The sequence below is a fragment of the Bombus flavifrons genome, chromosome 3, assembly GCF_040668555.2.
Source record: "Bombus flavifrons isolate JBK064 chromosome 3, iyBomFlav1_principal, whole genome shotgun sequence".
NCBI lineage: Eukaryota > Metazoa > Arthropoda > Insecta > Hymenoptera > Apidae > Bombus > Bombus flavifrons.
Window position 1 is genome coordinate 11,494,844 of NC_138444.1, and position 22,747 is coordinate 11,517,590.

Sequence of the window (22,747 nt, forward strand, 5' to 3'; positions counted from 1 at the left end):
TTTTAAATTGATTATAAATTTACTGCCTCAAATGTTTTCTTGTATAATGATAAAAAACTGAAAGATTATTCTTTGATTAAAATGTATTAAAGAAAACTGATTGTTCTTATTCTATGAGTTTATATAATATATAACGATTTAAGGTCGATTTTCATTATACATATATAAGATTTAATATATAACAGAAGTAGGGAACTGTTTGCTTATAAAAGTTAACAAGTCTAGAAGAAAGTAATTAGACGCGTATAATTTGTAAATTCCATAGTTGTTATAATATTTAAAGAATAAAGTATGAGTTGAATGTATTCAAATGTTTTTTGTTAAAAAGAAATTCTCCAACTATGTTGTTGACTTTAAGGTGAAAGGATTATTTCAGAGAGCGCCACATGTAAATTGATGAAAACACGTCATCGTTACATTTAACAGTTCACAAGTAGAGGAATGAAATTTTTCCTCAAACGTGAATTTTAAATGTTAACATTTGTGTGAAAATTATTCCTTTCGCGTAATTAGGCATTTTTCATGATAAAAAAAAATGTACTTAAAAAACGTAACAATTGTTAAAGCATTATGGAGATCATTATAACCTAATTTACTTTCCTTGAATGAATAATATGTAAGTAAATTATATATCTATTTTATAGATCTTTTATTATAGAAATTGATAAAAAATTTTTTTCAATTAAAGAATCTATATATATATATTATATATTATATATAAAATATATATAAAAGTTCGTTTTTTTATTACATAAGACTGTTTTATTATTAAGGAAAAAATATAAATATTATATTATATTTTTTACTATTATAAACAGCATTTTCATTTGCATATTTTATTTGTAGCATAATATAAAGTATGATGTCCAATGGAATTTGGATCTCTACTGAAGAAGTTGGAGGAAAATCAATGTCAAAGAATGCAAATTGTTCACCCATAACATCTTCAACATTGAATTCTCCACTTATGAAGTTGTCGTCATATTTCCTAGCTGTTCGACCATGGTCATTAAGTGCTTCATTAATGCCAACACTTCTTGGATCTGCATTAGCATATCGATTAACAAGTACAGCAAGTTTTAGCTGGATATCTTTGATTCTAACAGTATATACAGTTTTTTGTGTACATGGGGCTGGTAATGTAGTAAACACTTATTTCGATTACATAAAAGGAGTTGATAGCCGGAAAAGTGATGACAGGATATTGGTAGATCAACTTTTATCAAAGGATGAATTAGTTTCACTAGGTGCAATATTATATACAGCAGGGTGTTTGGGGTTTGTTCTATTAACAACTATATCTCCTGCAAGAATGGAACATCTTGCACTTGTGTATTTTGGAGGTTTATCCTCTTCATTTCTTTATACAGGAGGAATAGGATTTAAATACATTGCATTAGGTGATGTCCTTATCTTAGTTATATTTGGTCCAATTTCAGTTTTGTTTGCATTCATGGCTCAAACTGGTTATATCGAACTAGGTACAATATACTATGCTATACCTCTTGCATTAAATACAGAGGCTATTCTACATAGTAACAATACCCGAGACTTAGAAAGTGATAAAAAGGCAGGCATAGTGACATTAGCTATTTTAATAGGTCATACCATATCTCATGTTTTGTACGCTTTTTTATTATTCACACCATATGTAACTCTGGTAGTGCTTGCATTAAGGTATTCTATATGGTTTTTATTACCAGTAACTACTTTACCAACTGCCTTCAAGATAGAAAAACAATTCAGAAACCCTCATATGATTCAGAGTGTACCCAAGCAGACAGCTAAATTAAATATGTTTCTGGGCATTTTATATGTCATTGCTTGCTTACTTGTGAATCCCCTTCCCTATCTGTAACATACATATGATTTGGTATCATTATCCAGAAAAGAACTTAAATGTGCAAATAATTGTATGAGCAGCTGTTAGTGTAATCTTATATAAGTTACAAATGTTGCTTTCACCACTTTACATTGTTATTAATTCTTAATTACATGGTCAAGTGATGCATTATGAAATGCATTTTTTAGTATATCATATTAATAATATTTGTAATACAATAAAAATTTGGAGATAATTTTCTAACAACGCAAAGGTCTTGAATATGTACAAAGAAATTACACAGTTAATAATTTGAATTTCTATTTGTAATTTTTCCATTGTGTGTAATTAACATATTTTCACACTTAAAATAAGTGTAAAAGATGAATTTATGAATATATATAATTATTTAAATATGTTTATAATAGTTTATCTTAAATAATTTATCTTCTTTATTTAGAAACTAAGTAATATTATTTATAAAAAACCGATATGCATATCTTTTGTAATCTCAAGGATATAAGAATCTCGAGAATAGAAATCTACACGTACATTGCAGTTTTTACATTTTATAAATTGATAAATTTACGAGATAAGACAATAAATTCTTACGATATTTTGATAACATACTAGTACAATATTATTTCGTCGTTTCGTATTGATGTATAGATTTGTAATACAACAATTATTGTAAATTATCGACGTGACAGTGTTTATAATTAGTTTATTGTTCTCTTGCTATTTTAAAGTGCAGAATGCAAATAGATGGAAATGTTTACTTACTACGAAAAACCAAAGTAATAAAATTAAAATTAATTTCACTCGTTCGTCAAAAATAAAACAATATATTGTACCTCTAAATGTAAAATATAAGATACAACTTATAAACGATTAAAACACTATAATACATTAGAATTAATTTTATCATATGTATAAATTAATCACAACTATTTATGAAAGTAGATCCATGGTAATATCTCTTGTTTCTATCATATATTTATGTAAACAACGCAATCTCAACGAGAACAAGATATATAAAATACGAGTATTAAAGAAAAAAGCTAAGTTTTTATGGCAATAATTTAATAAATCATTGTGTATTAATTATTTTTCCTTTGTTTCCTGTTTAAAAAAAATCATTTCCCGTACGTTTTAATAAGTTCGATATATCCATAAATACAACAAAATGTTATGGAATTTTTATTATTAAAACGTAAGTAATTTATAACTTTAAATATATCGCGTGTTTTTCATGTTTTTTTCTCTTCAAATTATAAGTTGATATAAACATGAATATCGATCTTAATCGATATATTGAAAAGTATAATTTCGATTATCGATAGAACAAACATAGAGAGAGATCGTTAAAACGTTATAGCATTAAAACATACAAAAATTTATTTCAACATTTAGTATAAAATTGTACACTTAATAAGCTACTTTTTATAAAAAAAAATCAAAATGCACAAATATCAAACGCTCCTTGATCCGATTGTGGTATGTCCGTATGACAAAAGTCACTCTGTCGCAAAATCTCGTCTTCCAAAGCACATTATCAAATGCGAAAAAGTAAGTGTGTATTATAAACACATTGATCTTTTAATGATTCCAAACAATAAACAATCCTCGTGAAATATTCTTAAAATATAGTTATGTAAATATATGAAAAATTCTCATAATATAGTTATGTAAATACATTAAATCTTTAAAATAGCAATATCCTGAACATTATAAGCTCATGTGTCCATATAATGCATCCCACCGATTGTCTAAAAAAGAATTTGAGGAACATATCACTACCTGTCCCACACGTAATATATTGGAATCAGAAATATATTCAGGTCTTTTTTTTTTTACTTTTATATTTTATTTCTAATATATTTTATACTTTTTAAAATAAAATATCAAAATATATTGTTTCATAGAAATAAGAAAACATGGTGCAACAAATTTTGTACCTCCAGATCTTTCAAGTACAATAGATTGTAAAGAAAATTGGGACATAGATATTAATAACAATTCCATTACCATAACTGAAGAAGAATATTCTGTGGACAATAACATTGATTCAAAGTAATAATGAAGTTTTTGTTTTTATTCAATATTGATTTATTACTTATTTATTACCTTTTTATATGTTTATAAGGGCTCATTGTGACTCTTCTCGATATAAATTGAAAAAAAGAAGCGTAGATGATATATTCATAAGAGCACCACGTGGTTTCTCTGAAGCTATGTTAAAAGAAGGGAGTGAAGACTATTGTATTGAGGACCTAGAGTCAGTAGTTAGTTCAATGGGAATTGGCAGAGGAAAGATTACATTGAACACTGATCAGTTGAAAAGAATTGGGCTAGGAAGGGGAGCAAATGAAGACTCTTGTATAGAGGACTCAGAATCAGTAATTAGTTCAATGGGAATTGGCAGAGGAAAAATTACATTGAACACTGATCAGTTGAAAAAAATTGGACTAGGAAGAGGAGCAAATGGAGACTCTTGTATAGAAGACTCAGAATTAGTAGTTAGTTCAATGGGAATTGGCAGAGGAAAGATTACATTGAACACTAATCAGTTGAAAAAAATTGGACTAGGAAGAGGAGCAAATGAAGACTCTTGTATAGAGGACTTAGAATCAGTAGTTAGTTCGATGGGAATTGGCAGAGGAAAGATTACATTGAACACTGATCAGTTGAAAAAAATTGGACTAGGAAGGGGAGCAAATGAAGACTCTTGTATAGAGGACTTAGAATCACTAGTTAGTTCAATGGGAATTGGCAGAGGAAAAATTACATTGAACACTGATAAGTTGAAAAAAATTGGACTAGGCAGGGGAAGATCAATGAACAACGTTTCATAAGTGTAATTCCGCTTTATAAATAATGGTCAACAAAGATATATATATATATTCATATTTTTTTTAATTTAAATAAAATAATCCAGTATTATCTAAATATTATATTTTTATATATAATTTACAATATGTAATTTATCACTTACATATCTTATACTTAAATATTTGTTTAATTTCATGAACTTTCTCGTTTATTTTAAAAATTTACATTATTTAAGATATTTACAAATATAGTGTAAATGATTTCTTAATTATCAAGTATAATTAATTTTCCTATAAAAAAGAATATTTTAAAAGTATATAAAAGAAGGAAGTAAAATATCTAAATTACTTGCAAAATAACATTACAATTGCAGTGGCAGTTGATTCATATTCATTATTTAAGTTTTTCATCTTTTCCATAATGTAAAATTTATGAATTTTAAATGTAATTAGAATGTAGTTAAACATTAATCATAGTACATAAAATGGGAATATAACAAATAATATATTTTCTAATTATCAGTAGCAATTAATTTAGTATAGATTATACTTTTATGTTATTTAACACTGTCTTTAATAATACAAGAGACTTTTTATGTTTTGTATTTACAATTAATAAAATTTTTTTTTGAATTGTCTTTAACATTATTTAATGATAAATTTATGTAATATCAGCAATTGATAATGAAGTATGGAAATATAATTATATAAATGCAATTTGCAAAAAGAAGTTTTAATTGATGTGGAAATAGTGAACTGTAAACATATTTTTTGAAAATCAGCATTGCTTTTCTTAAGTTTTCAAAATGTTACAAATCTATGGCTATTTTCAGTAAATGCATTTCATTTCTAGAATTGTAAAGCAAAAATACATATTTTGTCTTGAAATAACGAGATATTCAGATTTTTAATGAAGAAAGCATAATTACAAATAAAAATTTTTTAAAAATCTTTTTGAATACTTTACATTGTAGAAACAAAAAATATTTTATTGGATGGAATTGTTTCGAATAACGTATTACTATATACACAAATACAGATCTTTACTCATGAAATTTATTGAAGGAATACGCATGATACATTTACCATGTACATCTTTAAAAAGAATCATAATCGCTGCAAATTATCTTTCTCCATCATGCAATACGTGTTAACGTTTAAAAAGAGACTTTTATAACAACTTTCTAAATATTTTGTATAAATCATTTACATAAATTTTGCATCAAATAATGTTTTTTTTTATATCCGTTCATAAATTACCAAATTTCAAATGAAAGGGTTTAAATAATTAACCTTTCCTGTTTCTACTCTGCTTAACTTACTATTCTTATAATCGATCATATGTTGTAATTTTTCATTCGCAGTCTCGTATATTTAAAACGTACAAAGGAACAAGTGCTAAGTTTGTAAATAAGATTTTAATTTCTCTGGATACTGATGTTATCAGCCAGCAATTATTTACAAGTTTTTTAAAAGTATCTATTTTTTCTTTAAGAGTAATGTGCAGGCGGTTACCTAGCTGCAGTCTGTTTAACGTTTTAATGTATTAAAACTGTAAATTTATTGAGTGCAATATTTGCACATTAGCGAGATCATTGCACTGTATTCATTTACCACAGAGTGATACATCTATGGGCTGGTACAATATATCATGTAGTAATATTAACTACACAATATCGTGATGCTTCCATAAAATGATTATTGTATTAGGATCACAATTTATATTTTTGTCGATTTTTTCTTTTGTTGTTTCCACATTGATATTCTTTTCTCCAAATCGGGCACTAGGAATACGGAATAATTAATCACCAAATATTCTTTTTCTATTAGAAAAAAAAAAAAAGTGATTTCATTTACTCACTTGGTGTAAGCATATCTTCGCTGAGAGGTTGTCGACTAAAAGGATCTGTAGCACTATTGAGAAGATGTCTAATAATAACTGCTTTATCCATAACTATACCAGACGGAAGTTTAACAGGTTCTTCCATAAGTGTGTCCATAAGTGGGTCTCGAAATTCTTCCGGTGCGTCACCATAATCTGCATCACGTGCACGATTATCTCTTGCTATATCTGCAGCACGTTCCGCAAGCGCTACAAATCTTTCTATCTCTATGATAGATTTGATTACTGATCTTTCTAACTTGTTTGCGGCATCAATAAATAGCTCCATGCAGAATGAACGCTGCAATAATAGCATTCATTAGAACAACATTTTTCCATTATTCACTTCATGTATTAATACCATCATAAACTTACTTCATCGGCAGCCAAAGCAGCGGCAAAAATTTCGCAATCAAGATGTAGATATATGTCGACCAATTGACTTAGTAAAGCTCTTGGTTCCCATCCATATTTTTGTGGTATCCTTACTTTTAAGTTTTTACATTTAGGGCCACATAATTGTTGTAGATTAAAATTTAACATGGCACATAATCTTCCAACTAATTCTGGCCGCAAAAATGGTTCTGTAATATCATCTGTTAAATATTGAAACATAGCAACAGTTTCCTTGGCCAAAGTGAGATAAGATCTGGCTTGTCTCTCATCTGCAGCCAATTGTTTCATCCGCGAATGTTGTTGTTCACGGGATAACGCTGACCATGCTTTAAGATCTGACATTAATTCTTGAATTTCATGAATACGCTTTAACGATTCCAAACTTTCATCAAGTAAAAATGTGGTGTCGTTCATTAACATGTTAATAAATTTCACAAATTGATTCCCATTATTGCTTTCATCAATGATCGACTTGCGATGGACTGGACTGTCCCACATAGATTTCAGTATTAAACTAATGTGATAACGAATCGAAAATTTATCATAAAATTCTGAACTAGAGCCGGTCGTTTCGACATCAGTGTAAAATTTCATCAAATATGATGCTAATAACGTTTTTGATATAGGATGTGCCATTACTTGATCGTGGAGCGATTCAGTTCGTCCCTAAAATGAAAATTTATTAGATATTGTTCAAGAAAATATATAATTACAATCTTTTTTTTATTTACCTGAACATTGGGATTTATTACAAATATTACTTCAATAATTTTCGCTATTAAATACGGATTTCGTATACAATGTGGAGTACATACTACTACAAGTAACCATGTAATGAGTGAATTATCCATGTTGTTTATTATCACACCAGGGCAAAATCTATGAAAGATAGGAGATAATAATAATATAGTATACAAATTATTGTGACATCTTGATATTAGACAATACAAAACAGTACTTACTGAAGAGTAAATAGTATAAATTCTGCGATATCTTCGACATACCATTCTGGTAATGCTGTGAACTTTTGTGGAACCTCTTGAGGCAAAGGCAGTTCGGGAATAGGATTTCCTGGCGAAGTTTGTGTCAATAAACTTAGCAGAATCTCTGCTACAGAAATGTAAAAGTGCAAGCACCTTCTCAATAAAACAGGATCAATTAATCCAGCATCTGTGTATACTTTAGATTTGCCAAGATGTTTCAATTGTTCCTTACAACGTTCTATCAATTCTTTATTACGGCTAGCGAAAGGGCTGTCTTTCCATTGCGGTTCGGTAGCTTGTAGATCATCGAGCATTTTTTGCACATCACGTAAAGTCCTCAGCTTTCTCTGGTATTTCTGTAAAGCCGGTAACAACGCTATGTGGTGACAATGTAGAGTAAGGAACCAACATTGTGTTGGAAACTTTGGCTCGACCCACTTGTGTGTCCTTTCTAAATGTTTTAACCAATCGGTAACTTCTTGGCACGTAAGTTTCAGCCTTGTATCGTTCTTTATTTCAATAAAACTTGCTGGATGAAACGGATACAATGGATCTACCGTGTCCAGTTTAATTTTTACAGAAAGCTTTTGTAACACCGACAAGAGATTCAGCATAAATCCGTCTCCGGCAAGAGAGAATTCTTCCGTTTGTATTTGAGCACGTTTTTCATTGTAACGTAATAATGTTGCTAAGTATGTTAACATAGCTTCACGGCAGTTACTACTCGCGAGTATCGCATGAAATATCTTATGGAGTGATGTTCTGATACTTTCTAATTCTTGTTGTAACGTTAAAGTTATCGATTTATTGACGAACAGATTACCACTGAGGAATGTTTCAGCCATGTCCAGTTGATCCTCTGCGAACACAGAAACCGACAAAAACGGTCCAAGGAGAGACGTTGTTGTAATTTCTTTACCAGCGGCCGACGTCATAATGTCAGGTAAAAATTGAATTTGATGAACGATTAAACGACAGATTGGTCGTACATTACTACTCGGTCCACAACAAATTTCTATTAACTCTTCTAATGCTTCAATCGGTCTTCGATGCGTATTCCTAATTAAACTGGCTTGCTGCATCGAAAGATACAAGCCTTGTAAGAGTGGTGTAAAAATTTTATTACATACTGCTGCATTTGTGTGCGTTCTCGCAACAAGCTCGTGTAAATAACCACGAGGTAAACTTTGCGAAAGTACTGGGTACAGAAGAGGTGTCATGGATAACGGGTATGTGGTTGAAGACTGAGAAATACCAACTAGGCCTTGTAGTACAAGACTGGAATACTGAACACACTGTGCCCTTAGAACAGCTAGTACATCAGACAGTGGTGGTGTACTCGATTTCTGTTCATAGAAAAGTTAGTATTACATCATTTGGCAAGGCATGTATTATGGCTGAAAATTAATGTCAACTGTACCTTTGGATGATTTCGTTCTTCAATCGCAACTCTTGAATAGCAGTCTAGTAAATAAATGAGACTTTTAGGTTGCGACGACTTACAGCAAATATCACAACGGCAAAATGTTGTGACCGGACTTTGTAATGGACTTGTTTGACTATTTGGACTATCTTCCCTATCCGAGGAGGTGTCTATATTAATTTCTTTTAAAGGATCCTCATCCCTCATAAACATGCATAAAACCTCCATTAATGCTTGATTTATAATCTCCGTGGCATCAACAAGTTTTGTTGATAACGCATATGCTGCTGTTTGTGGTAAAAATATACAACCCTCTGCTGGTTCTTTCCATGATATGCGTAGTACACGTGATATAACTGCATGTATTTGTTCTGTAGTTACCTCTGTACTGGAACTTGTAGTCTAAAGAGTAAATGTAAATTTTGTATACATTAACCAAAAAAGATATATATATATATATATTTATATATATATATATATTTATATATATATGCTTACACGTGATCTTGGTTTTAACTCTTTTCTATCAGGCTCTTCAACTTCCATATTTTCAATCCCTGAATCTATATCAACACCAGAACTGCTACATTGCTTGTTATTACTTTCTTCTATCTCCATTGGTACTCCAGGATTTTGAAATTGTTGTTGTTTCAGTGGTGATATTATTTGTTCTGTAAATGTTTTAGATGGACCTGGTGTATTTGGAGAAACTGGATCATTATTGTGATTTGAATTGACTGTTGAACTGAAGCTGTCTAAGCCCGCTAAACGAGCCATACGTCTTCTTCTTACCTACAATTTAAATATATGTTAATTATTTAATATCTAATATTATTTTCATTTTTCTACAAGATAACTTCTTAACAATCCATAGATGACATAATTCCAATAAAAATTTTGTTTTATAATAACTTTTCACATTGAAAATACTATTTAATAGGACACAAAAGGAGATGACATAATAATCAGAACTACATAAGATCTAGACAAAGACTTGCTATATTTATATCAAGAACAAAGACCATATACAATAACAATAAAAAATAAAAAGAATGCTCTTATAAATGTATAAAATATATAGTTCATTTTTAAATGAATTTGTTTATATTAAAAATAATATCTCATACATATCTTAAAACAATGAAATACACGATTTTTGTTTACATTGCAAAAGAAAGTAAATAAACGTTGTAGTTGATGACAAGAGAATCACTCTAAAAAATTGTATTATTACAATGGAAAAATCAGTTTTTATTTATTATGTTATATAATTATCTTAACACAATACCATAAGTAGAATAACGACTATTTTGCAATTATTGTCTCGTCGATGAGACCATTCTTTATCCTGTTATTCTTTCCTATTCCCTGGTAAACGGCCCTGTCATATTCCCTTTCATGTAACGAAAATAGTGAGAAAAGGGCAAGTATAAAGCGAAAGGAATGGTAACAACAAAACGGACTTACGGACGCTATTGAATAACGATTGGAAACGGTGCATTGGTACTCACTTCCTCTTGGCTTAACTCGCTCATGGCGATTTCTTTATTTTTTCTTTTGATCTCTCTAACCTCTGACACGATCAACTGTGATCCCCACGGTCGCTGGTGTTATAAAAATTCTATAGAAAAATTGTATTCGCTTGTTCAGAGAATTGTGAACGAGATACGTCAAAAATTTGGACAGCCACTCCACATCTGTTTGCGTTTGGACGTGAAAGCAGCAATTCTACACTGCGTTACGGATAATCACTGTTAAGCTGCGTCGATTCTTCAAAACAGCTGAGCAACTAATATACGATAGAACGCTCTCTCGCATTGATAATGGTAACTACAGTATCGTCAACGCAGTTTGCCGGTTGCGCAGTAGACCATTACCAAGAATCGGGAGAAATTCATCGTTGTAGTAGTAAAATGATCAGCAACTACACTACAGACTGACTAAACAACTTGTGATGTTATAACACAAACCAGATATGTATACAGGACAGACCTAATACTTTATGGAACTTTGTGTCACATGTTCTAGAATATCGATCGTGCAAAAAAATCACAGGTTTTGTTATGCCCTCTATGATTTACAGCGGTAAGTGCAAGAACCATATTCAGTTCAACCACCGAACTTGGTAACCTACCTCCCTGTTGGCAAAGTCAACAGGAATAAAAAGATTTTATTTGTTATATTCTCATATAAATATTCACATATATAGTATGAGACAATAATCTTTATCATCTTCGATATCTTCCTTATTTTTACTGATACGGAAAAGCACAAATGATAATATCACGATAATAATCTTTTTGAAGATGAAGATTTTTTTTAATGACTAATATAATTTTATATTCTAGTAAAATAGACTACAATAAAGTTATTATAGAAAACGTATTCTTTTAAAAATTGAATTCTCAATTTAGTATTTAATTTAAGCTTAGGCTAAAAGTGTACGTAAGAAATTGAATTATAAATGTTATAGAATACTTTGGACAATTTTACCAAAACATATGTACATTAATAAATAATTGCTATGGTTAATGATTATATGAAACCATAAAAAAGTAATGTGAAATATAGGGCTTTAAAGAGGATTTTTATTACCTTTTAAATCACGCATTCCTATTGGTTGTCAATATCATTTATATGTATGGCTATGAACTTCTAGTAAATTTGCTAATTCATATCATTGTTGTACATTTGTGTTGTACATAATATTTTTTTCTACTTTTAAGATAGGATTAAAATAGGATTCTCTTAAGATTAGATAAGGTAATGTGTTATTTGTACATAGGACAAATGATCTTATCTAATATCAAATCTAGGCAAAAGAAGCATACGTAAATACAAGTTAAATCGCAATTAGACTTCCTAAAAATACATATACATAATTTTTAATAATTCGTACCAAAATGAATACAGAAGAAATTATTGATTTCACGGATATAGGTAAATATTAATGCTACGATATGTTTGTGCAACTGAGTTCACCAACTATTATTGCCATTTTCTTGACTTGATATTGTAGATAAATTTATTTGTCATTATTTGCTATGAATCAAGTTGTATTGTAAAACAATATGTTACCATATTTACCTATAAATTACGTATATCATTAGAAAATATTTTTCACTAACAATTTATGTAATATTTTATAATTAGTAATTGTATTAATTTGTCTTTATTTTGATATATTGTAGAACTTTTTTGTGGATTTTATTTTTGTACAATAGCCATAAATTATTTCACTAAAATATTCATTTCATCTTAAAACTTTCATTTAGCACTACTTCAATAGCACTAACTTTTTTATAAATATTTATAATGTTTTATAGAACCAGATATTCAATCTCTAATAAAGAAGAGTATAGCTGCTCGTGAGTACTCTTATTCACCCTATAGTAAGTTTAAAGTCGGAGCTGGAGTGCTTTGTACCGATGGGATCATTTTCACAGGGTGCAATGTAGAAAATGCATCTTATCCTGTAGGAACATGTGCTGAAAGAACAGCTATTGTTAAAGCAGTGTCAGAAGGGAAAAGAAAGTTTAAAGTCCTAGCAGTTGTAGCTAATAAAGTGAACAATATTTTTACCACACCATGTGGCTTTTGTAGACAAGCTATCGCAGAGTTTGGTGATATTCCAATTTATTTAGCAGAACCTCTAATGAAGGATGTGTTAAAAACTTCGCTAAGTAACCTATTACCTTGTCCCTTTGGGTTAGGAAACGCAGAAACATTACAATAAATTCTTAATAAAAGAAGGCTAAACCACACACCAATGTCTAAAACATCATTTAGTATTTCTTTAAAATCATAGTTCATTTTTATATCAATTGATATACTAAGATATTGTTCTGTCCTATAATAAAAATGTGCAAACATTGTTGTGTACATTGTATAAACTTATCTATCAATAAAAAAGTTAGTATATGAACAGTATGATTAAACAATTCAGATATCAGTTCCTATACAAATTTCAATAAATACAAAGACAATCCTTAAGAAAAAAATATTGTTACTATAATCTTATTCCTGAGTAGATCTTTTCATGTTTACATAAAAATTGATTATCATATGGTTTCTAAAGCGTGTTTTTTCTAATGTACATTGTACTTTATAAGCAGGAATAACATGAGTATTATATACAATCAATATAATAATATAGCTTATATATGTACAATATGCTCTAATGGTACGATACTACATATAATTATTTCTTAATAATAAAAAATGCAAAAACAGGAACGAGACTGCACATCATACACATTAAGGTCCTCATCTACGAAAATTCATATTTACCAGAAGGGACACCTGTAAATTAAATACGATTTCATTAACATATAACAATACATTATATTATATAATTAATAAATAATTATAAAATTATATTTAATATTTATATGTAATATATTGTAAATAAAGTAATAAAAAAATACCATCCAATGTAACATTGACACAAATTCTCGTTATTAGTAGCTTGCTGAATTAAAAGATCAACTTGGCGTTGGACACTCAGTGTTTCTTCGTGAGAGAAATCACGTCCAGTTAATTTATCCCTTACTCTTGTTATGATGGTAAGAGCTTTTTTGTTCAGTGCTTCTGGTTGATTAGTATCACCTACAGTAATAATAAGTCCAATTTATTTTTTCACATATTTTATTATTTACAAGCAAATTTTTAATTATGATTATTCTTTCCGTTTGATAGACTAAAAAAACTTGAATTTTATCAAGATAAATAATTTACCTCCATTTTCAACGCTACATGGTACTCCTTTCTTTGGTAATGTGGCGGTAAGAGAATCTAATACATCGCTGTGCTCTTGATTACTACTGGCACTCATTCCTTGGGCATCAGATCTCTTACCTTTTAATGCGGCATTGTCCATCAACCGCCAGTTTAACAAAGGATCATAAACAAACGCTTCTAGCACTGCCATCAAACTATCCTTGTTACGATGTAACACTGACATTACTGACTCACAAGTTCTTCTGTACGTGCCCTCAATTCCCGTTACTTCCATTGCATTGATTAACATTCTTGTTAGCCGGAACGGAATTTTCTCGGGAAATTTCTCACGAGTCATGGCTACTTCGAAGCAATCTCCGAAGTCAATGTGCAATATTTTCCCACTTAAACGATCCAACATCAAATTAGATGGATGTCGATCACCAAGGCCAAGAATATATCCTACTATAGACATTACAGCGAGAGAACGAGTGTAATTTGTTCTACGATCAAACCATACTTCACTTGACGGTGATTTTAACCAAAGAAGTCGTGACAAATCATCACCATGTGTATGCTCAAGAGCATGTTCGAACACTTCAACCTTTTGCATGAGCATAAGATGGTCATAACCCGGTGCCATCTGTAAATCAACTTGTAATTAAATTAACTAAAACAGGATAACATATATATAATATTATGTACTTACTCTTAACATTATCTTATGTTCTATGTTTAGTAGTATTTTCTTTTTTTCTCTGTAATCTCTAATTAATGTATGTAATGTATCACAATGTGGTACCCAACCAATCAGACCACTATTTGTGGATAGTGGAATTACAGCATACCTCTGAATATAAAATCTAGTTAATAAAATTGTGAAATAATATTATAGGCTTTTCAATATTTTGATATACTTACTTGGATAGTAAGATTTCTTCTAAAGGTATCTGGATCATGCAACAGGAGGGTATTGACTAGACCAAATAATTGCATTACTCGTTCATCCTGTCTGAGATCTTCATGTCCTTTCAAAAGGAACATGTAATCTTTACCATTGCTACCTACAAGCGTTAAATATTTAAAATGTTTAATGTGTTCGATGATTAATTACATATTAAATTAACTAATGAAATTCAAAGATAGCTGACCTTTTATACATAATTTTCGCGGTCGCTGTTTGCTTGTTATCACTTGCATGGAACTATGTATACTTGCTATCCTAACTATTGGTTGTCCAGGACTATAGCTGCCTGGCACGGCCAATTCTAAATCCCTACAAAGAAGTAATTTTGGACTGACATACTGAAGTTCTAAACTAGTTAGCTGCGGTAACTGTCGAGATATCCTCCTAAAAACGTGATAATACAAATCCCAAGCTTGATTCAAATCACGGACATTGCGCGAAGCTTTATATCTGCGACACCATTCTTGTGCCTCCATTAAATCTCTGCCGTAAGCTTGATTAAAAGATGTTTCTTTTAAAGTCTGTGGGCCTCTCTCCAACATTGCATGTAAGGGCTCTAACGTATCAAACATTCCCCGAACGTTTCTTTCACCGAAATATAATCTGCTGGCTTCTTCCAGCCCTTCATGCCACAATTCATGCCAGAGAATCGCGACTCTGATTAATTCATCACTAGCCATCATTGCTTGTTGCACCAGAGTCGGGCTATGTTCGCACATACTTTTAAGAATTTTATTGGCGGCGGTCTTTCTGGCATGACTGGCGCTTTTCGACGCTACAGTCAAAGGATAGACCAAGGCTTGAGGATGTGTTTTTCCAATATCTATCAAGAGATGATGTATACATCTACCAACTAAAGCTCTGGGTGTATCTATTCTTGCTATAAGTTGCGGAATTACTTGTAGCCAAGTATTGATTTCGATTAAACGGATACCTTCGACGATAGCTTCATACACCTCTGGCCACTGACCATAATCAAACCATAAGGTCAACAAACGAAGTGTATCTTGCAAAGAATTACCATGGGAAAGATTAATAGATCTGAAAAACCCTTCAACTGCTGGTACAGTAAATTGAGATATGTATTGTGAACTAGAAAGATTACCGCGAGTTCCGTTTCCTGGAATGTTCTCATTATTCGAATCGCCTTGTTGATGTTTATAAAATAAAACCGTTTCAAAGTTAGTATATGCAAAAGCATGCCATGCTTTGTACCAAGTAGGATCGTGTTCTGTAGCTGCAGCATAATAAGATAGCACCGCCGGAATAGAATGTTCATTTATGCCCTGCAAAGCTTCCAACCATTCTCCAAGCTTCAAATAACATCTAGCAAGTAATCGTTTTCTTACTTCTTGTTGTTTCTCATCTTCTTGATTTACCACCGACACAGTCGTCGGTTGTAAAGACATCTGCACAAATCTTTGCAACTGATTGTACGCTTCTTCACGTTTATTTGCCACCCACATGTGCTTACAATAAGCGAATGTCACTTGAGGATGAGTGGTTGGTAATGGCTGATCAGGAGTTAAAGAAGGATCTGTTCCAAGCAACATAACTAATGTTTTGTGACATAACATTAAACTGCCACTTTTCCTGCAAAGACTAGCGTATTTCAACCATGTATACATATCATCCTGAGGTGAAACTACCAGCGTGTGAACCTGTATAATCTTTTGCCAGTCTTCAACTATCCTCTGCCCACCTTGAAGCCTTTCCCACCACATGGATTTAATAGTGGACCTTCTTTCTGGGACCAATTTAAATTGTATTACTTCCTCTAGTTCTGCTAACTTCTGGACCTCCACCATGGCATTATAAGCTCTCTGATAACTTTCACCAGCCATGGCAGTCAATTCTGTGTCTAATAAATCTCTAGCACTATCAATTAGCTGATGAGCAATATCATATTGTTCATCATGAATTGCTAAAACAGCTCTATAAAAAGCGCCATCTTGAGTATCCTTTGGTATCAAGGAGACATATTTTTCCATACTTTCCCACTGATTTAAACCCCATGCTGCAGCCGCTGCCATTCTAGCCATTCTCTGCTTGGTTTCGTCGCTTTGATGTGACCACTGTTTCGTAGCGACATCGTGCAATTGTCCCCATTCCCCAAGAGCTTCTAAACAACGCATTTCACCTAGAGTTGACTCTACATCCGTAGAGTTGCTTTCTAATCTTTCTCTGTACAATTGCAAAGCTTTATCCCAATTATGCAATTTTTCATACCAACGAATTTGCACTTTTAAGTCTTGTTGATTATTTTGATTCATAACATATTCCAGTAAACCTTCTGCAGCTTCTTTTTGTTGAAGTTTGTTATTGATAGAAATTAAAGATTCAAAAACATTGCTATTTCTGCTTTTGTGAAACTCGTCTTCTTTATAATGTAATGCCTTTGCATAAGCTCTACAGTGCATTGCTCTTTCACCCAAAATTTTATTATCCAAAGGTAATGGCCCCTTATCACAATGTTCCATGAATTCTGCTAGGTTCAAGATCGTCTGTGTTATCTCTGGAAGATCAGGAACCATTAATGCTTGTTGTAAAGTTTGTATAAGCTCCGCTTTGTACGTGTCGTCTAATTCAGTCCAACAGGAAACAAAAGCAGCATTAAATAAGTCTCTGGGTAATTGAGAATAGGTTTGTGCAAGAGCCCAACATGATCTTAATGCAGGTGACGGTGATTCTTTGAGCAAACCTATCGACAAACTTCTTAGCCATTCCAGCCAATCGTCCTTTGAAACTCTTCTCGTTGCAGTCCAGGCTTTTTGAAGATTCGAGGCGGATACATGTAATCTTTTAATCGTAGTCGTGTCAGACGGTGTCAAAGATAAGTCACGATTTTTGTTTCTTGCATGTCGATGTCTCATTAAGAGATAATCTTCGCCGTCAGCAACGGTAGTCTCTGTCAAAATTTTATCAATTAGAACATCGTAACGCGAATTAACAATTTTATGCTTCGTCATAACTTTCTGTACTAATAAGATAAAGATCTGATATTTTTTCCCTAATTGTATCACTAACGCGCATAATGTGTCCATCGCCGTATTTCGTAGCTCTGGACACTGATCCAAAGTCCGTACCAAAGGATGCACGATTCTAGATGCAAAATCTGTGAAATCCAATGTATCTGCTAAATGATCAACAGTTTCAAGCGCCACTTTGTTCACAGTTATTGGGCAATCAGTGGCATGGAATAATTTTACAATTGGTGGTAAAACTAGATGAAGATAATTGTCTAGATTATTTCCAAATTTTTGGAGTGCTTGAAGAAGCTTCACTGTGACCCATCTATCCTTACTTGTGTCATGCGTTAAAACTCTTAATATTTGTGGCATCAATTGAGGTAAGTATATTTTAAATTCTGCACCTAATGCTACAGCAATATGTTCAACTAAAAGTATCAGCGTGCTCTGTAATGGACTATTCACAGTCCAAAATTCTTTAATTAAATTAAATATATCGTCTAAATAATTTCTAATATGCTGCTTCACAATGGCAATAAGGACGGCCAGTTGTTGAAACAGGAACTCTCGAAAGTTAACATCTGCTGTACGAACCACATTAAGGAAGCTCGGCATCACTTGAGAGATATATGGAACACATTTAATACCTAAACTTTTAAATATAAAGGTTACAGCTTGAACCACCATAGTATGATGCTGCGATAACGTCGGATCACGGATAATTCTCATAAGCGTTGCAATTGCGATAGCTGGATAATATTCTTCTAAAGTTGACGAGGACATATTTACTAACATTTCGCTAGTAGTTAAATCTTGTGTGTTTTCAGTTTCACTTTTAGTATCAGCCATAGAAGTGAGAGTATCCAATTGAGAGTCAATCTGACCAAGATTCATCTTATGTTTATATGGATCCAAAGCACCTAATAATCCAAGAACTCTTATAGTTTCTCTTCTAATAATTAATTGTTGCTCTGTTTTTAAGAAATTTATCAATACATCTAGTAATGAAGGATATTGCATATATGGTTTAACAACATGTCCTGTGCTTCCGACAAGTTGACCAAGGACCCATAAAGCAACTCCCCTTTTTTCTGGAGAACTTGCGTCAACTAGCATTTCCAGCAATATACAGAGGAGCTCAGGCATCCATTGTTGCATTTCAGCACCATTAACTTCCGCTAGATCACCAATAGCGCGTAGTATAGCTAGAATCACACCAGGATTCGATTCAGGTTCCTTTAACTTTGGGACAAGGACTTTCAGGATGGGTTCCATGTATGGTCGAATAAGTCTTGGTGCACTGACGACCAGATGATCCAACATTCGTGCAGCTTGCTCCTTGTTACGACCCATACCTGAGTGTTCTAATTCTGTTAAAAATTGAATAAGTGTTTTACGAAGAGAGGGCATAACGTATGCTGGATTCATCGTGCTTAATCGTCCGATTGTGCGGATTGCTAATTCTCTTATTTCGAACATTTCATCATTCATCGCAATAAATAACGCAGAAAGGTTTTCTGCTTGTGCCAAATGAATATCAAATGAGTCATCTAGGGAAGCTAAAACCCAGAGTCTTACATCAGGATCTGTGTCTGTTATGCCCACAACTAACAATTTTCCAAGAACAGTAGAGACAGTATTAGTTACTGTTGGTCCAGGTTGATTTAACGCTAATCGCAACAATCGTGAACATGTTCTTACAGCCTCTAATCGAACTTCTGCTTGTTCAGACGTAAGGAAATGGTCGGCACATCGCCTTACAAACTGTAAAAGTGGATTGCCATCAAAATTAAAGGTTCCAAGAGTCTTCAATGCTAAAACTGTAGATGGAATATCCACTTCAGTGGGAGGTCCAGAGATGGGACTAGTTGCAGTCCATGGTGCACCAGGATGTCTTAAAGGTTTCTGCATCAAAACTTGAGATAACATTCGTAAAAGTCCTTGAGATATATCAGGTTTCAATGATGGTACACTATGAGCTAGTTCCCTGAGAGATGTTGTAAGAATGGGACTTAATCCAGTCTGTAACATAGATTCTAACAGATCTCTCACATCTGCAGCTATTACTTGTTTTACCGCATGTCCGAGTAAAGTAATACAAACGAATACTGCAGGTTCCAAAGATGCTCCACGTTTTTTAGTAGACGTTTCTTTAGAAGGTAACAAATTCTTGATCACTTCCATAATTTTTGAAAGATAGGGATTTATCGAATCTTCTACCGCAACTGCTATAAGTCCAATTGTAGTAAATGCAGCATATCGATCTTTCTCTCTACTACGTAAAGTCATTAAAAGATACGTTAATGATTCTCTCAAGTGATCTTTCGTAAATTTTTCTTTATTAAATGCTGCAAGCCTAGGTAACAACATCATAAGAGCATGTTGGATATGTGGATTTCTAGACATTCTCTGGTTCATTACATCATTATAAATATCATCTAATCTTTCTTGCATTAAACAACGACATACTGCAGATTCATGTGCTGGATATAATGTTTGTTGAGAATTAGTAGAATTTTGAGAAGAACTAGACCACTTGGACACTATCGTTGTTTTTAATCGCGGCATCAACGATAATATATCGTTTTCATTTTGTTGGGTAGAACAATTTAGTCGTTCCATTAACGTTTCATAATTTCTCTCCCACTGAATGTTACTACATCTTAGCAATTCATTCAATACCAGCAGTGAACCATGTATTCTATCATCTTTATTTACTCCTCTTTCTCTGGTATACACTTCTTCAAATCCTGACACTATTTCATCATAACATTGCTTGTACCATTGTGACTTGTGCATTTGTTTTGCTGTTTCTCTCTGTGCAGTGACAACTAAAGCAGCCCTCAATGCTTCAACAGCGCCTTCTCTTATTACAGGTTTTGGATCACGTATTGCATTAAATATGAGTTCAAAAAATGGTGTCACTTGTTGAAAAAAATATGTAGGCATAGAAACAGCAAGTTCTCTTAAAACAAGGACAGCAGCATGTCTTTTACCTTCATGTCTATCACCACCAAGCCATTCAAAGGCACGCTTTACTTCAAATTCTACATATTCTGCTGTATAAGTACCAGAAACTAATGCTAGTTTACCAACTGTTTTCGCAGCTAACTCCATAACACCCACATCATTAGAAGGTAATAAATTCCTTAAATAATTTGCAAATCTTATAGTTCTCGTGTTAATATTCCCTACATCAGCTCCAATAAGGCAAACTATGGCTAAGATCCCACCCTTTTTTTCATTTACATCTGACCCAGATACCATCTCAAATATGTGGTGATTAAATTCATCCATAAAAGCTGTAATTTCTTCCTGTGATGCTTCGCGTAGTTCTGTTTTAACATAGAGACACAGATCTCTAGCTGCCTTGTTACGTATTTCTTCATTCCTGGATTTAAGTCTCTGAACAAATTGTTGTACAAGTGTACTCGACATTGTTAAAAATTTATAGATGCCACTTCTATGATAGTACTTTTATAAATATTCTCGTAATGATATCTAAAAAGATGACATTTTTAAACATTGAAAGGGGTTAAGAGGAAATGTAAAGTAGTGTTATTTCTTATATACCTATTTGACATCACACGAATTTTGCGTTATGATGAACCATTTTCATGATTGTTATGACTCTTTTAAATTTCTTGATGATTAAAGTTTTCAATGTGTTTTCAATCACATTATTACAGTACGTCTGTCATATATATTCTTCATGTTTTGATGCACACCAATTACAAGTGAAATAAATTACGAATAAAAATCTGTGTGTCGTGTACACACAAATAACTAAATTAGTTCAATGCCATTAATTCAGTGAATTTGTGGTAAATATAGAAAAACAATGAGATAGTGCGCCTTTCGAAAGAATTATCTTAAGTTTATAACCTCTACATTGGTTAATATGGGATGCTCAACTAAATTGTGCGCTTTAGGACATTTCCCCCACTCCTCTTGATATAGGATGCATTTACGTTATCTATTATTTCTAATTTAAACATAGTTTATAATCTTAAAACTACATAGAAATATAAAAAAAGTACAAACTAATTCATAAATTATTCAATATATTTTTTAACAAAAATAAATATTTCAAATATTAAATCAACAATATTGAATTCATGTCAATTTTAACTCTATTTTCTTATATCTGTCATACAGCTAATGTAAATCATGCTATAAAGTATTTATTAATCATATATTCCAAAAGTTAGTTCATTTTGTTTTAAGATTCCTGACTTTAAATTAATGTTGTAATATTTTAACTTTATAAAATAAAACTTTAAAGTTCTATTTTTATTAAATACATAATATATATCAGCATATAAATTTTATATTTATTTATATCTTCTATATTGACTACAGATATATGAACATATATATACATAATATGTATATTAGAACATATGCATGAGTATAGTTCATACCATACGATGAGAAATAAATAAATACACTAAAATCAACCACACAAAATGTTTTTTCACATCAAATTTACACACGGTTCATTCATTGTCTATCAAGTCACGTGATTACAGGAGTATTTTTTCTATATACAGCTGATTTTAAATTGATTATGAAATTAAAAAAAATCGTCAATCAATAATTATTAATATCAAACTAAAGTTTTATAAACATGTATTGAAAAATATTTCAAATATAGTTTTTGATATTAATAGATTATAATATATTCAAGTTACCTATTGTTCACTCTGAAAGTGTCATAACATTCATCAACCTTACATCATTAACGATGAAACA

The 22,747-nt window shown here is 31.7% G+C and overlaps 5 protein-coding genes across 6 annotated transcripts; 3 read left to right on the forward strand and 2 right to left on the reverse strand.

The window, feature by feature from the left end:
- Positions 1-211: 211 nt before the first annotated feature.
- Positions 212-3,391, forward strand: heix (UbiA prenyltransferase domain-containing heix). The gene is made up of 2 exons (XM_069110347.1): positions 212-616; positions 847-3,391. Exon 2 carries the CDS (start codon positions 860-862, stop codon positions 1,856-1,858), a length of 999 nt encoding a protein of 332 aa, XP_068966448.1. The 5' UTR covers positions 212-616; positions 847-859; the 3' UTR covers positions 1,859-3,391.
- On the forward strand, positions 3,251-4,745 carry LOC138178460 (uncharacterized). The gene is made up of 4 exons (XM_069110342.1): positions 3,251-3,391; positions 3,537-3,663; positions 3,748-3,895; positions 3,969-4,745. The coding sequence occupies exons 1-4, from the start codon at positions 3,284-3,286 to the stop codon at positions 4,675-4,677; spliced, it is 1,092 nt and encodes a 363-aa protein (XP_068966443.1). The 5' UTR covers positions 3,251-3,283; the 3' UTR covers positions 4,678-4,745.
- A 950-nt stretch (positions 4,746-5,695) lies between these two features.
- Positions 5,696-11,453, reverse strand: Ube4B (Ubiquitination factor E4B). Its single transcript, XM_069110290.1, has 8 exons — positions 10,849-11,453; positions 9,836-10,129; positions 9,335-9,739; positions 7,894-9,260; positions 7,663-7,810; positions 6,911-7,597; positions 6,515-6,836; positions 5,696-6,437 (listed from the first exon to the last, which is right to left on the reverse strand). The coding sequence occupies exons 1-8, from the start codon at positions 10,870-10,872 to the stop codon at positions 6,373-6,375; spliced, it is 3,312 nt and encodes a 1,103-aa protein (XP_068966391.1). The 5' UTR covers positions 10,873-11,453; the 3' UTR covers positions 5,696-6,372.
- Positions 11,454-11,939: 486 nt separating this feature from the next.
- Positions 11,940-13,239, forward strand: LOC138178475 (cytidine deaminase). Of its 2 annotated transcripts, XM_069110372.1 has the most exons (3): positions 11,940-12,277; positions 12,664-12,705; positions 12,784-13,239. In XM_069110372.1, the coding sequence occupies exons 1-3, from the start codon at positions 12,241-12,243 to the stop codon at positions 13,071-13,073; spliced, it is 369 nt and encodes a 122-aa protein (XP_068966473.1). In that variant the 5' UTR covers positions 11,940-12,240; the 3' UTR covers positions 13,074-13,239. The 2 variants fall into 2 exon arrangements, with proteins under 2 accessions (XP_068966473.1, XP_068966472.1); XM_069110371.1 differs by having other exon boundaries at positions 11,957-12,277; positions 12,664-13,239.
- An 87-nt stretch (positions 13,240-13,326) lies between these two features.
- Tor (serine/threonine-protein kinase Tor) lies at positions 13,327-22,105 on the reverse strand. Its single transcript, XM_069110272.1, has 7 exons — positions 21,566-22,105; positions 15,208-21,493; positions 14,978-15,120; positions 14,766-14,906; positions 14,075-14,699; positions 13,765-13,945; positions 13,327-13,639 (listed from the first exon to the last, which is right to left on the reverse strand). The coding sequence occupies exons 2-7, from the start codon at positions 21,428-21,430 to the stop codon at positions 13,624-13,626; spliced, it is 7,329 nt and encodes a 2,442-aa protein (XP_068966373.1). The 5' UTR covers positions 21,431-21,493; positions 21,566-22,105; the 3' UTR covers positions 13,327-13,623.
- Between the last annotated feature and the right edge of the window lie 642 nt (positions 22,106-22,747).

What these genes read in the sequence shown, in the direction of transcription:
- Ube4B (XM_069110290.1), bottom strand. Translation starts at nt 10,872, where the DNA reads ATGAGCGAGTTAAGCCAAGAGGAA. An exon ending in TAATAAATCCCAATGTTCAG is followed by an intron (nt 7,598 to 7,662) that starts GTAAATAAAAAA and finishes TTTTCATTTTAG; the next exon opens with GGACGAACTGAATCGCTCCA. An exon ending in CTGCTTTGGCTGCCGATGAA is followed by an intron (nt 6,837 to 6,910) that starts GTAAGTTTATGA and finishes CTATTATTGCAG; the next exon opens with CGTTCATTCTGCATGGAGCT.
- Tor (XM_069110272.1), bottom strand. Translation starts at nt 21,430, where the DNA reads ATGTCGAGTACACTTGTACAACAATTTGTTCAGAGACTTAAATCCAGG. An exon ending in AACATAAGATAATGTTAAGA is followed by an intron (nt 14,700 to 14,765) that starts GTAAGTACATAA and finishes GTTGATTTACAG; the next exon opens with ATGGCACCGGGTTATGACCA. An exon ending in ATGTAGCGTTGAAAATGGAG is followed by an intron (nt 13,946 to 14,074) that starts GTAAATTATTTA and finishes TTATTACTGTAG; the next exon opens with GTGATACTAATCAACCAGAA.
- LOC138178460 (XM_069110342.1), top strand. Translation starts at nt 3,284, where the DNA reads ATGCACAAATATCAAACGCTCCTTGATCCGATTGTGGTATGTCCGTAT. An exon ending in GGAATCAGAAATATATTCAG is followed by an intron (nt 3,664 to 3,747) that starts GTCTTTTTTTTT and finishes ATTGTTTCATAG; the next exon opens with AAATAAGAAAACATGGTGCA. An exon ending in GACAATAACATTGATTCAAA is followed by an intron (nt 3,896 to 3,968) that starts GTAATAATGAAG and finishes TATGTTTATAAG; the next exon opens with GGCTCATTGTGACTCTTCTC.
- heix (XM_069110347.1), top strand. Translation starts at nt 860, where the DNA reads ATGATGTCCAATGGAATTTGGATCTCTACTGAAGAAGTTGGAGGAAAA.
- LOC138178475 (XM_069110371.1), top strand. Translation starts at nt 12,241, where the DNA reads ATGAATACAGAAGAAATTATTGATTTCACGGATATAG. An exon ending in TATTGATTTCACGGATATAG is followed by an intron (nt 12,278 to 12,663) that starts GTAAATATTAAT and finishes AATGTTTTATAG; the next exon opens with AACCAGATATTCAATCTCTA.